General features: G+C 33.8%; 1 protein-coding gene across 3 annotated transcripts in view; it reads left to right on the top strand.

Annotated features, from left to right (window-relative positions):
- Positions 1-15,312, top strand: part of CSMD3 (CUB and Sushi multiple domains 3) — a 1,188,176-nt gene that overhangs the window by 857,989 nt on the left and 314,875 nt on the right. For all 3 annotated transcript variants that reach the window (XM_041769740.1, XM_041769741.1, XM_041769742.1), the window contains one exon: positions 7,106-7,262. In XM_041769740.1, coding sequence (XP_041625674.1) covers positions 7,106-7,262 — 157 coding nt within the window. The remainder of the gene's footprint in view (positions 1-7,105; positions 7,263-15,312) is intronic.

Genomic DNA, 15,312 nt, shown 5'->3' on the forward strand with positions numbered 1-15,312 from the left:
CTAACCAATGTGCTAGTCTTTGGAATACTTCTTGTGAGAACCTACTGGTAAATTGTTAGTAATTTTGTGAACTGGTTGTTAAACATAGCCACTATTAAAAATTAAATTAAATTATATTACAATTATATTATAATTAAGTTATATTAAAAACAAAGGTAACAAAAACAACTTTTAATTTCCTAATTATTTTATTACTTTTATTATTATTATTAATTATTATTACTTTTATTTATTATTATTTATTATTATTTTATTATTATTATTTTACTATGTTTTTAGATGATTTATGTATATTATATCTCTATGGTGGAAATACTGTGCAGAGTGTCCATTCTTTTCCAGCTCTGCATACAGAGATGTCACATTGATAGCTTGATATCAGCAATACTAAGGAGAAATTACACTGCAGAAAATGACGAACACTACAGATCTTGACTTGATCTATTGCTTTACTTATCATCTATACTTGAGTTTAAGAATGGATGGTGTCTATAGCCATTCTGTTGTGAATAACACAAAAATATAGAGAATATTTATTTTTTAGAGAGTATTTATTTTCTAGAATTAAAAACTAATACTCAATTTAGCCAAGAAGTTGCTCCTGTCATTTACAGATATGATTTTCTAATATAACATTATTTTAACTTTGCTTTACTTTGATCTTGTTAACATAAAAAAATCAAGCAATATTCATTTAGGAACCACTCTTGTTTGTCAGTTGCAATTATAAGTTGCAGACACAAAAATTTGGCAAAAAAAAAAACCCACTGAAACTATACTATAAGAATCAATTAGCTCTATGCAATATGCAGTAATGATATTGTATATTTTTTTGTTGTTTGTAAGTAACGACTATTGTATTTTTTTTGCTGTTTGTAAGTTGCAAGCAGGGATTCCCAAACAGTCTATGGGCCAAACTGGTCTTGACACCTATCTCTATAAATAAAATTTTACTAAGAGAAAATCATGGTCATTTACTGACATATTATCTGTACCTGATTTTGTACTACAGTGGCAGTATTGAGTAGTTATGACAGAGATATTATCCCCCAAACAGTCTAAAATATCTTCTAATTCTTTTTTAGAAAAAGTTTTCCAACCTCTCTTTATGTAAATAAAAGTTCTTTAAAATGTGTGTGTATTTACATCCACCAATTCTATTTGTTTGAAAGCTGGTTGTTAAACATTTCCTAGCATACTGGAGATCTCATATGTCCACCACACATATCTGCCAGCTTTGCTTGTTCACTGGTAATCCTTTATTATCTCTTCCTTCGAAAACACTCTCTGAATATTTATTTGTTATGAGTGCTATATTAGGCCTCATAAAATCCTTCATTCTTTCCCATACTGAGGATAACAGGAGTGAAATGATTTGTGACAGGCCATACAGCTTTAAAGGTAGAATTGGAACTTCAACCCTGTTATATTATCAGAGGTTAAACTCCTGAAAAGCTCACTCTTCATCATGTCCCAAACTCCTTCACTAAAATATATTAGCTCTTATAATTGAGTAGGCATTATACAACTATTTCAAAGACATAAATATTTTAGTATGAACAAAAGTTCTCTGTTCTGTTTCATTTTATTTCAGAGAGCATAAAGTTTGGAACATTGTCCTTTTTGATAAGGCTTGTAAAACAATTTTTTTCTTTCAAACTTTGACATTTCACTCACCTTATTTGAAAAATAATTTATTTAAATTTCCAAATCAATTTATAAAACAAGCAGCAGAAATGAAAATTCTAATATCCATGAACAGGAATAATTTGCAAGCGTGTATGATTATGGATATGTACGTATATGATTTTTCTCTTTTGACTTTATTTTCTATGTACTTTTTGTTCTTGGGTTCAGATAGCATCTGACTTGCTAATTCATTAGAGGAATGACTGAGAATATGCCTTCTAATCATGCATTTATTATAAACAAAACTCACAGTTTTGAGTGTTGATAAGCAGTTCATTATAACAGGATTTGACCTTCCAGATCTAGGAGGGTCTGTACACCAAAATTAATTTCAGGCCCTGATCCATTATCAAAGGTTTGATAACTGAAACACGGCAACATTAAGTTCTAGTCTGCTCTATTATAAGATTACCAGGTTAATGACAACCATTTGACGAATGTGAGCCTCATCAGAGTTTCATTAATGTTACAAAAGCCCTCAATGGCTTTCATGATGTTAATTGTTAAATAAACCTGAAATTCTAAATTTGACATTAAAGTGAGTCTTCAGTATCTGAATTAGGTGCTAAGTAATAGAATATTTCGGCGGGGAATACCAGAATCATCTCATTTTTAACACAAAAAAATATAATAAAGATTCAGTTACTGTATTCTTTTTTAGATTTGTAAATTTTGGAAAACAAAAGGATATAAGACCTGTGCTGAAAATAATAATAATAAACTGCAAAAAGAAAAGAACTCCAAATAAAAGCATACTTAAAAATCCTGACTTTAATCAGAACAGAAATATGAAAAGTAATGATCTCAAATAAAAGTTCTATGGGTAAGACCTAGTATAATCACTCTGTACTATAAATTTATTCTTTTTAAAAAAGATTGTATTCATCTATTTGAGAGAGAGAGAGAGAGAGAGAGGGAGAGAGAGGTAGCATGGAGGGAAGGGGAGAAGGAGAGGAAGAAGCAGACTCCCAGTGAGCCAGGAGCCTGATGCTGGACTTGATACCAGGACTCCAAGGTCATGACCTGAGCCAAAGGCAGATGTTTAACCAACTGAGCCACCTAATGTCCTTGTACATTTGCTTTTAAATGAAATGTACATTTTGATGGTTGTATTTTCTTATTTATATACTTGCATCCATATCTACTTCCAAAGTAATTTGCCTTTGACTACATTGCTTTGTCATTTCTTGTTGCCATTATGCTTCCATATGTCCTTGAATACATTTGAAGGATTTTATTCACAAATTAAATAGCATTGGCTTGATCATTACTATAAAACTCTCCCTTTGAAGTCTTGCTAATTAAAACTTGCTTTTCATCTTGATTTAATAACTTTATACAAGCTTCTAAATATTCATAGTTGAATTATCACACTTCATTTTACTTTTATGATCATAGTGGTATTTCTGTGTTATTTGTTTTCTGCCTTTTGCTTTACATTGTTAAATAAGCTGTAGTTATTGAGTTTGGGTGCTGAATTAGATCCTCTTTGCTGGGCTTAAGATTATATATATATATATATATAATCAGCCCTTTTAATGCTTTTTCTTTTTTTAATGCTTTTTCTTTCAATGATTAGTTTTCAAATGATATCTTAAAGACAGTTTTTCTTTTCTTTAAAGGAAAAAGTATTCTTCTAGCTTAAAAATAGTGTAAATGTTTCTCTTGGGACAAACTATATTCTTTAAATTTCCTTCAGGTTAAAAATTATGTCTTTTTTTTTTTTAATTGTGTTCCCAACACCTAATCCAGTGCATAGAACTAAGTCAGTTGAATTTTGGTACTTTCTAAACATTAAGTTATATACAAATGATTTTCATGTGTAAAGTGAGGGTTTCACTTATTATTCAACTTTCCTTTTATTACCATTGAAAATTTAAGAAAAACATTAGGAGAGACTTTTAAAAAAATTAAAAACAGAATTCAAGAACCAATTTCTGTTTACTCATTTCCATCAATTAATTATTTATTTGGCTATTTTTGACAACTGAAGTTTATCCACACATAAAAGCAGAAAACTAGTTGAATCCAAGAAACAATGATTTATATAACATAAGAATGAAATTATGTGCTGGTGAACAGTAAGGAAAATATTCTTTGGCGTTACCTAGGCAGTATTAGCCACAAATAAGAGCCACTGGATCTGCAAGTTAAATGGTTTGGTTGTAAGTGTATAGCTCTAAACTTAGAATTTATGAACTATGTCCTATATAGAGTTATAAAATAAACGTATTGAGAAGCAGCTTCTGAGAATAATGAACATTTGAAACTCACAAACAGAAAAGTCTGTTTTCTAGCAAGTGATATTCAGTAGTCTCTGAATTACTACTGGTTTTTACCATTACTATTCTTTAGTAGTCACTGAATTACTACTGGTTTTTACCAGTAGTAAATTACTACTATTCAGTAGTCTCTGAATTACTACTGGTTTTTACCATTACTATTCTTAAGAAATAGAAAGTTGACTCTTGTAATTAAACAATAAAATTCCCGAGCTAACAATCTTCAACATTTGGTTCAGCTTTGTTAAAGATAAGTAACTTCTTGCTGATAACTAAAACGGAAACTTTTCAGTAGTCTCTGAATTACTACTGGTAAGAGAGAGAGAGAGAGAGAGAGAGAGAGAGAGAGAGAGAGAGAGAGAGAGAGAGAGAGAGAGAGAGAGAGAGAGAGAGAGAGAGAGAGAGAGAGAGAGAGAGAGAGAGAGAGAGAGAGAGAGAGAGAGAGAGAGAGAGAGAGAGAGAGAGAGAGAGAGAGAGAGAGAGAGAGAGAGAGAGAGAGAGAGAGAGAGAGAGAGAGAGAGAGAGAGAGAGAGAGAGAGAGAGAGAGAGAGAGAGAGAGAGAGAGAGAGAGAGAGAGAGAGAGAGAGAGAGAGAGAGAGAGAGAGAGAGAGAGAGAGAGAGAGAGAGAGAGAGAGAGAGAGAGAGAGAGAGAGAGAGAGAGAGAGAGAGAGAGAGAGAGAGAGAGAGAGAGAGAGAGAGAGAGAGAGAGAGAGAGAGAGAGAGAGAGAGAGAGAGAGAGAGAGAGAGAGAGAGAGAGAGAGAGAGAGAGAGAGAGAGAGAGAGAGAGAGAGAGAGAGAGAGAGAGAGAGAGAGAGCTCTATTTCTACTCCCTCTCTGTCCTGATAAATAAACTAGTGGAGCCTGTAGGCACATAGGAAGCTGCTGATTCCCTCAATCACAAGGGAAAGAGCGGAAGGTCCTGGTAATAGAGATTTCCGAATTACTTTCAGAAAAGGCATAGGGTAATGTGGTTCAAAGAGGACCCCAAGGGCCTTGAGTACAAGTTACATTTTTACAGCATGTTAAATAAAATTTTATCTGTAGTCTTGATAACACTTAAATCCTATATCAATAATAAATATAATCCTGTAAAAATCTAAAGGTACATAGATACATATTTAAGGGGAATTCAGTAATTGGAGGGAAGAAAGACCAAATTAAATGCATAGAACAGGTGGTATACATTAAATTCAAACTGTGGAAGTACTAAGAGAAATTTGAAAATTAATTTAAACTTTTGTGTAAATCTTAAGATAATGCAATTAGAGTGTGAAGAGAAAGAGGAGAGACTTTCTAGAACTTGACCAATGATTTTAAAATTTAAGATTTTGCTAGAAGCCCTAAAAAGAGATTAGTCACTGCTGAAACTCTAATTATTCCTGTGGAAGATCCAATAGAAGAGTTTTTTATACTACAGTGGAAAAGACAGATGAGAAGAGAAAATATAGGAGTATCACAATACAGGTTTAGAAACAATACAAGATAATAGACATTCTAGGTAGAAAATAAAAGGATAATATAGACAAGAAGTATTTTAAAAAATGAAAGCCCAAAGATATCTTCTTGAATTGAAAAAATCTTAAGCCTATAAATAAAAAGTCTCATTTTATTTGAATAATCCAGATATTAGAAATATAGTGAGATTTTCCCAGTCTGTTTTATGAAGTTAATTAACATAAATTGATTACTAAAACCTGATAAAGATAAATTGAAAAAAGAAAAAATACATAAAAAAGTGTGCATGAATTTTCATTTGTTAATTATAAAAAATTTCTATGTGGATTATCAAATTGAACCCAAAAATTTAGCCCAGAGAGAGAGAGAGAGAGAGAGAGAGAGAGAGAGAGAGAGAGAGAGAGAGAGAGAGAGAGAGAGAGAGAGAGAGAGAGAGAGAGAGAGAGAGAGAGAGAGAGAGAGAGAGAGAGAGAGAGAGAGAGAGAGAGAGAGAGAGAGAGAGAGAGAGAGAGAGAGAGAGAGAGAGAGAGAGAGAGAGAGAGAGAGAGAGAGAGAGAGAGAGAGAGAGAGAGAGAGAGAGAGAGAGAGAGAGAGAGAGAGAGAGAGAGAGAGAGAGAGAGAGAGAGAGAGAGAGAGAGAGAGAGAGAGAGAGAGAGAGAGAGAGAGAGAGAGAGAGAGAGAGAGAGAGAGAGAGAGAGAGAGAGAGAGAGAGAGAGAGAGAGAGAGAGAGAGAGAGAGAGAGAGAGAGAGAGAGAGAGAGAGAGAGAGAGAGAGAGAGAGAGAGAGAGAGAGAGAGAGAGAGAGAGAGAGAGAGAGAGAGAGAGAGAGAGAGAGAGAGAGAGAGAGAGAGAGAGAGAAATACGAGTATTATTAAGAAAGGTGAGTTATATGTAAAAAGTATTTATTTCAGTATTTCTCTTAGTAACAAAAAATTCAAAATTATTAATATGGGAATGATAGTTGTGGTAATGTAACTGTGTGAAATATTGCACAGCTCTCAAAAGGCAGGATTTTTATCTACTGACTTGGAGAGATGTCTATAATGACTGATAAAAGAAAAGCAAATTAGAATATAATGAGAAGTTATACCTCAGAAGAATGAGAATAACACAGGGATGTTTGAGAGCTTATAAATTTTGTTTTGTATATTTTTGTCTTGTTAAATTAGTTTTTAAAAACATTTGTTACTATTTAATATTTTTTACATGTTGAAAATGGTTAAGTTAAAGGAAGTAGATGAATTATAGAAGTTGCGAAAGAAGCAAGTATGTTTATATTAATTATTTCTAATTATATAATTTCTAATTATGTTATTAGAAAAACAAGTATTTGACCCCTAATGCAAGTTTCAGAAAAATACCAACTAACCTTGAAAATCAGCTATTTGTAGATATTTTCAATTTTTAACACCTGTCATAAAAAAGCATTATTTTTATAAGATCAAAAGTTGTATGATATGAGTACTTATGGTATACTTAGCTTGGAATTTGAAAATTATCCATATGGATTCTAACTTTCTTGTCTTGATATATATAGGAATTAATATAGTAATTGTCCTTGGGGAACATGAGTGATCTGTTTTAGGAGGAGTACGATAATTTCCTCTTTTTCATAAATATAAACACATGATTTGAATTGGTTATTATTGGCACGTTTACATTTTTAATAATATTTTGCAGATTTATGATGGAAAAGATAAAACGACTCATCTATTAGGTGCATTTACTGGTGCATCTATGCGAGGATTGACACTTAGCAGTACTTCAAATCAGCTCTGGCTAGAATTTAATTCTGATTCTGAAGGGACAGATGAAGGTTTTCAACTTGTCTATACCAGTAAGTATTTGGGAAGAAAAAAGTGACTAAACACTGTGGCTGAGTACTTATTAAATAATTGCAATTTACCAGGTGAAGTAACACCCAACTATTGATCATGAATCTGAAGTTTAGAACTACCTTTTATATATGATTTTATATGACCTTAACAACAATTTCATAAATTACAGGTATTGTAACTATTGCAGTTTCATAGTTGAAACAACTAAGGTTCAGAATGATTAAGTCATTTATGTATGTATTTTAAATAAAAGTATTCTCCTCATCCAATATTTTAAAAATATAATCAATTTCTTCAATAGATGGAAATTCCATGCTTGCAATGTGTGGTAGCTATATGTTGGACAGTCATTGAGGATAACTGGATGGTTTCAGATGAGTTTACATTAGAATTAAGTTTTTCTTTTGTTTTGCTTTTGTGTTGAATTGCTTTATTAAAAATAAATTCATACACAACTATTGCATTACACTCCAGCTGGCTATTCTGATAATTAAATAAGTAGAAGCTCAAAGACTGAGAACCATGGGGCAACCCTGGTGACTCAGAGGTTTGGTGCTGCCTTCCACCCAGGGTGTGATCCTGGAGACCCGAGATCGAGTCCCACAACGGGCTCCCTGCGTGGGGCCTGCTTCTCCCTCTGCCTGTGTCTCTGCCTCTCTCTCTGTGAGTGTCTCTCATGAATAAATAAATAAAATCTTTAAAAAAAAAAAAAAACAGACCGAGAACCATAAATTGGTGGATTATATCAATTGTTATGTAAATAAAATGAATTTATTTTACCAGTGCCATAAGAAACAGACCAATTACATCTATCAACAATAAATTATATTCAGGTAATATATTTATTGAGTTTTTACTCTTAAGATAGTCCACTAAGAAAGTAGAGCTCATGTAAAACTGTGATGGTTACTGACTGTGTGTAAAATAAATTTGTAATCAGATCAAATCAATTCTTGGAAGTTCAGACTATTCATTTAAATTTAGCAAAATAAATTAAGTAGCAATATTCAGAAATCTTTCCTTTTAGATTATTTGAAAAAAATCTAATGACCCCTATAGTTTTCTCAAGAAGTCAGATGAATGGAAAGTATTATGGAAACTAGGAAATTAGAAAGATATTCACATGAAATCTTAAAGGGAATTTGAGTCAAAGTATTGTTTATGAAAATGTTCTTTCTTAATGGTATGAGAACTAGGAGACAAGAGAGTATATTATGCTAAAATTGTATTATATTTAAAAATCTGATTTATATAACTAAGAGATTACTTTTGCTCCCTGTTTATTTCAAGGCTTTTTTCTACCTGTGCTAGAATTGTTACATCATTAACATAACAAAACCTAAATTAACAAAACGGATGTTGAATTCATATTTTTAAATCCTGAGAACTATTGTGTACAATGCATTTTTTATGAACTACTTCCAAAGACAAATGAAAATCCAAGCAAGTTGTGTTTACAGATATTATTACTATGTGATATTTTAAAAGCAATAATATTGAGACCTGTGCTCAAATATAATTGGTGTGATCTGATCAGAAGGGCACATATTTTTAAGTCTGCTTTTCTCTTCCACTCTGTCTTCTAACAGAGTTGCTGACATTTTTCAAGTCATGCCTCAATGTTTACATAATGATCTCCCTTTGCTCTGCAACGTTTTGCATTTCTCCTCGTCTAAAATGTTAATGGGTTTCATAGGAAAAAAAAAAAACACCTAGATTTCCTTTCCAGATATTTAAATTCTGTGTAACTTGAGATTTTTGATGCAAAGAAACTAGACATTGTAGGACATACCTGCATTTAAAATTGTGTGGGGTGGTAAGTGTCTGGAACAAGTGAAATCATTGACCTTATTGTCATTGGTATGAGCTCCCACATGTCAGAAAGGACATCTTAAAAAGGAAATATTTGAAATCACTCTTCTTAATGACTCTGGTTGTTCATTATAGAATGTGTGTCATTATGGAGATGGAAAGATGGAATTGGAAAGAGAATATAAAAGCAATTATTTTTTTTAAAGGGTAGATATACATCTATAAATATCTATTAATATTTTTTAGTCCCAGGACTAAAACCAAAATGTTTCCATCTCAGATCTGGAACTAAAATATATAGCCTACTTCCAAGTTGTCTGTGGATATCACCAGGTCAGTGAAGGGTTCCCTGATTTTCTGAAACAACAGCTGTATTCTGAACCCCTTTTGGAGAGGGTCTTGGAAGTAGTAACACATCTGTCAGTAATTGTAATTGTTCCAAGGTGTTACTTCTGATTCTGACAATGGCATTCTTTCTACATATCTGAAATTACCTTAATAGCTAATCAGAAATTTCCTAGCTTTGACAAAAATTTATTCCCATCCTCCAAATATGTTTTCATTTCCATCCATAGCACTTGTGCCAGGCTGCTTTCCCTTCCAGGTTAACAATTGTTATTGGTGTGCCCCAAACTGAAGCATCCACTGAGCCTTTGAACTTTAAGACTCATCTTTGATATTTCCCCACTAGTGCTTACCCTGACTCCTTTAGGCAGAGTTAGCTTACTTTTTAACATTTCTTTTGCAGTAGTTTATGTTCTCAACTAATGTAACAGTACAGTATCACACTGTACTGTCTTTACACTTTTTTTGCAAGCATATTATGCATGCTTCTTCAGGGGCCCATTTCCTCTTGTAATGTCTTTAGTCAGTTTTACTTCAGTTGCATCTCTTTACATATCTTAGTAAATTAATGTGTGGTCTGAATACTGATTTTATAAAATGCTTTTGTGTTGTAGAAGAAGATTCTACAAGGGCACATATTTTAAATATTTATAAACTCCATAGAGATAGTAATTAATTTTTGAACATAAGAGAATTTGCTAAGGTGTCCAAACATGAGGAAAAATGTAATGGCCCATGTTTTTGTGTATGAATCCTTGTATCTGGTGATTTCTAAATCTAATTCCACCCTGCCATTCTGTTTTGTGTTCCTCCTTATAATTATCCGAACTTTGCCTCTGAAACATCTGAGAGAACCTTTTGTGACATAGAGGGTTCCCAGGATTCCCATCAAGAGAATTAAAGACAGAAAGGGAAGAATTAGAGACACAAATTGGCTCTTGGGCAGATCAAATAAGGATTCACGGATGAGGTGGTATTCTTTTGGTGGGTCACAAAAAGAAATGGCGGGGTGTATACCAGGCAAAAAGAGAATAAGATGAAAAAAGGCACAGAGACTAGAAAGACCATGTTAAGCACATGCAAGGCAAATACAGCAAATATTCCAATTTGGATTAAATCACACTCGCCTAGCTCCTCACAATTATAGTGTGAGCACAAACAGGCCTTTTATGACCACCCTTATCTAATGACATGTATCCTATCTAATGATAGTCATTCTCTCTCTTTCTATTGTCTATTTTGTTGACTTGTGTGGTTGCCTGGTTTTTTGTTTTTTGTTTTTTGTTTTTTTCATTTTTAGGTTGGAGAGAAACATGTTTGGCTGAGATAAAATGAGGAAATATTTTAGGACAGAACTTTTTAAGGTGCATTTTATTTCAACTATCTTTTTTTAAAAAATTTTATTTATTTATTCAAGACAAAGAGAATGAGAGAGAGAGAGAGAGAGATCATAAGAAGGGGGGTGGGCAGAGGGAGAAGCAGACTCCCCACTGAGCAGAGGTTCCATCCCAGGACCCCCCAACCATGACCTGAGCTGAAGGGAGATGCTTAACCATTTGAGCCCTATTTCAACTGTCTTATCGGCCCATTCATTATAGAATCTTTAAGAGTAGCAAATGGACCAGTGGAAACAGTAGTTGAGATGTTGCTTTTGGTTTCAGGTAACGGAAAACTTGACCATAGCCTAAGTAACCAGGATTTGTTTTTCTCATATAAGGCAAAAGATGATGGATCCCTGGTTGGCTCAGCAGTTTAGCCCCTGCTTTTGGCTCAAGGTGTGATCCTGGAGTCCCAGGATTGAGCCCCACATCAGGGCCTCTCCATGCAGGGAGACTGCTTCGCCCTCTGCCTATGTCTCTGCCTTTCTCTGTGTGTGTGTGTCTCATGGATAAATAAATAACATCTTTTTAAAAAGAACAAAAACAAAATGAAACCTAGATAGCTACACTGGTTGAGAAAAAAATGGCATGATAAACTTTGTTAAATCTTAACTACCGTTAGGGAATCAATCCCACTACTCAGCTTCTCAGAATTAACTCCCTCCTTGAGTCAGGCCATTCTTCCATTCTTTTCAAAATAATGGCTATCAACTATTCTTGCCCTGGAGATATCTGAAATTTACCCGAAATAAAGATATAGAGGAGGCATATTTTACAACACAAATTAGTCGCCAATTTCCCTGCAACCCCTAAAGGCATAGCTGCATTTCCTTGAGGGAGAAGGGGAGTAAAGGGAGAGAAAATTACTATCTGCTTCTAAAGTTGGAAGAACAGATCAGAAACTAAAATATCAATATAGTATCCTTCTTAAAACATCACTCTGCTCTGGATCACTCTATAATAGAACTTGGCAAAACCTGGATAGGATACCCCGACCAGAGTTCCTCAGCCCCTCAATGCACATTTCAAGAAGGCATTTGTAAATCTGGTGTCTTTCACTGAATTTTTCTCACTGAAGACCAAGTTGTAGAAATGTCATTTCTCTTTGGTCATATGTCTTTTCTTCTCTTTTATTCCTATACTGTAATTACATTTTTTGTGGAAATTATTCATTGAAACATAGTTTGTCTTTGCCTTCTGGAATGTTTTATGCCCTGGGGATAAAGAGAACAATGAATAATACAAAGTTCCTGCCCATATGGAGCTAACTTTTTAGAGGGAAAAGAAAGACATGACCACAGGATGAGAGAACTGCATTTAGTAATAATTTCTAACTGGTCAATAGGAGAGATAGTGTAGGAGATGGGGCTACTATAGCTAGCTTGTTCAGGGACTCCATCTCAGAAGAGGTATTCCTTGAGTTGATATTGGAATTATAAGAAGGCACAACCACACACAGATCTGTGGGCAGAGGGTGCCAGAAAGAGAGAGAGCATTTTGTGCAAAGGCTTAAGAGAGGCCTAAGCTTGAGTTGTGTGTCTACAACTGAATGAGCAAGGAAAATGGGACAAAATGAAAAAAGTGGAAGCTAGACAGCAGTGAGGTAGACTATAGTGAGGGGTTTGGGTTTTACTTAAAAGATGCAGAGAAACCTTTCAACATTATTGTATCTTTAACTATTAGAGTTAAAAAATAATAGCTAACATTTATCTACTATCTCCTAGTTATAAGACATAACCTTATGAGGAAGGTATTATTATCCTCAGTTAGAAAAAAAAGGAAAACGAAGCTCAGAAGAGTGTTGCTACTTGCCCAAGATTGCATAGCTATTAAGTACAGATATGGAAATTGGACTGAAGGGCTCTGCCTCTCACTCATCATACTACATTATCTCCAACCCAAGTTTGGGATATTTTATATTTGAAATTCCATAGATTTATTATTTTTAATTGTTAATGTAAATGTAAAAGCAAATGATATTTTAAAAAGTAAATGCAATTCTTTCCAAAGACACTTTTGTCATTTTATGCCTGAGACTCAGAAAGGTTTCTTAATTGGCTAAACTTACAATGAGGAACTAACTAGGACCTAGTGTCTTTTTTTTTTTTTTTTTTTCATTTTTTTTTTTTTAAATTTATTTTTGATAGTCATACAGAGAGAGAGGCAGAGACACAGGCAGAGGGAGAAGCAGGCTCCATGCAGTGGGAGCCTGACGTAGAGAGAGAGAGAGGGGGGGGGCAGAGACACAGGCAGAGGGAGAAGCAGGCTCCATGCAGTGGGAGCCTGACGTGGGATTTGATCCCGGGTCTCCAGGATCGCGCCCTGGGCCAAAGGCAGGCGCCAAACCGCTGCGCCACCCAGGGATCCCAGACCTAGTGTCTTTTATGTTGTTTGTGTACTCTTTAGATTTTATTTCTTGAAGTTATGCTTTGTTGCAGATTCTTTTAGCTCTTTTCATTTGTAGTTATCCCACTTTCACTCAGTAGAAAGTAATTGAGTATTTTAAACAACCATCCATTACAGAACTAAATCACACCTTTTTGGATGAATTATAGCATTGTCTTCTCAAAAGCTGATCTGGTAAATGTCCATGATGCCCAACCATTAGACACTATTTGTGGGGCTCTTGTTATCACCTCTGCACAGTTAATTTACTAAAAAGGCTGTTGGAGAAATGTTCATTATCCCAAGGGAAAAGTTCAGCTATATTTGGACCCTTATGGCCTTCCAGTCTTGCTGCTTGAAATGATTCAATAATCCACATGGAACATGCCCATTTCAAATTTTATATCCAAATTAATGAAAGACATTAGCTAATTTGTGATGCCTCCTGTGCACTAACCCTATAAATACATAGTAAATTATCTTTATTTAAACTCTTTAATATAATTACCAGTATGTTGTTGGCAGTGTTAATCATGAAAAATAATCAGATGACTTATTAACTCTAACTTTATTCTTTGGATATAATTATTTAATGTAAATGCAAGCAGAGAATAAGTAAATTACAAGGAAGTAACATAGTTATTCTATGTGGTTCTATGTCCTATAAAGCACTAACCAGATGCATTTGGCATTTCCTTTACTCTTTAAAACTTGGAATTAACCAGGTAATAAAGGAAGTACTAGTGAATGCTGCATTATGTAATATAAGATATTCTAACTAAAATATTAGATATTTCTTGATTATCTGTTAGTTACACAGGCAATATTAGATAGTTCTTCATAGTAGAATGATGGAATAGTCACTGTCATTTTTATAAGTTTGACATCCCAAAAGCTTTGTAAATTTTGAATTTAAATATCTAAAGACCTACTAACTTACTCTTTACATAAAAATTAATTTCTGGAGGATTGAAGACTTATATGTGAGTATCAAAACATTAAAATATTTAGAGAAAAAACCGGGGCCTAGGATAGCTATGTCTTTAAGGTGGAGTAAGATTTCTAAAACAAGATATACAAGCAAAAATCTATCAATAGTCAGTAGCATCTCTGCCCTTCTAAGCAATTCCCTGAAGTGTAAGGACTAAAAACCTGGCAATTGTATTTCCCATACTCTGGTTAGTGAAGATCTCTACTTAGATTCTGCCAATTAAAGGCAATCCGGTGAGAGCCAAGATGTGGAATGGATGGAGAAGCCATTATTGTCTATGGCACCGCAGACAGGTGTGTGGTGCTAGCAGGTGGTTTTAGAGGCAGCAGCTTCCCTGAATTCCAGGATTTCCTGAAAAGCCCAGCAGGGGTCCTGACCTTCATTCTGTCTTCATTTCTTATATTTCCCCCTCAATATAATAGGAATGAAGATGTATCTATTCCTTGTATGAGATATTAGCAATTCAAAGTATCTAAGTGGCTTGTATTTTCCTGAACAACTCCCAGTCATCATACATATTTTAAATGCCTCTATAGCAAAACACACCATAAACAAAGTAAAACGATGAGTCATTTTAGAAAATATTTACTATATATTTAACAGAAAAATATAAACTCTATAGAAAAGTATCCTATAAATTAATAATAAGAAAAAAAGAAAATTTCACATTAAAGAAGCCTTGGGTAGGCAGTAAACAAACCAAAAAAAAAAAAAAATGCTTAATAGAAATTGAGAAATAAAAATTGAATCTAAAATAATATGTTATTACACATTCATGAAGTCACTAAAAATTTAAAAGCTCTTACAATACTAAGTGCTGATGGCAATTTGAAGAACCTGAAACTCTTTTACGTTTGGGGAATGCAAGTTGGTAATGTCACCTAGGAGAGTAATTTGGCAATGTCTAGTAAAATTCCATTCCTGGAGGTTTCTAGCATGTACCAACTATACATTTTGGCCAAATACCAAATGGCTGATGATTAAAAATTAATGTTCAGGCAAAGCTGAATCTCACCAACCCAGAATGATGTACAAATGTATGATGTGCAAGACACAAACTAGCACATTTAAAAATATCACTCACTTTTTCATGCCTAACAGATTAAAATATAGGAAAGTCTGTGAGTAATGATCTCT

Source organism: Vulpes lagopus, chromosome 9, assembly GCF_018345385.1.
Source record: "Vulpes lagopus strain Blue_001 chromosome 9, ASM1834538v1, whole genome shotgun sequence".
Lineage (NCBI taxonomy): Eukaryota > Metazoa > Chordata > Mammalia > Carnivora > Canidae > Vulpes > Vulpes lagopus.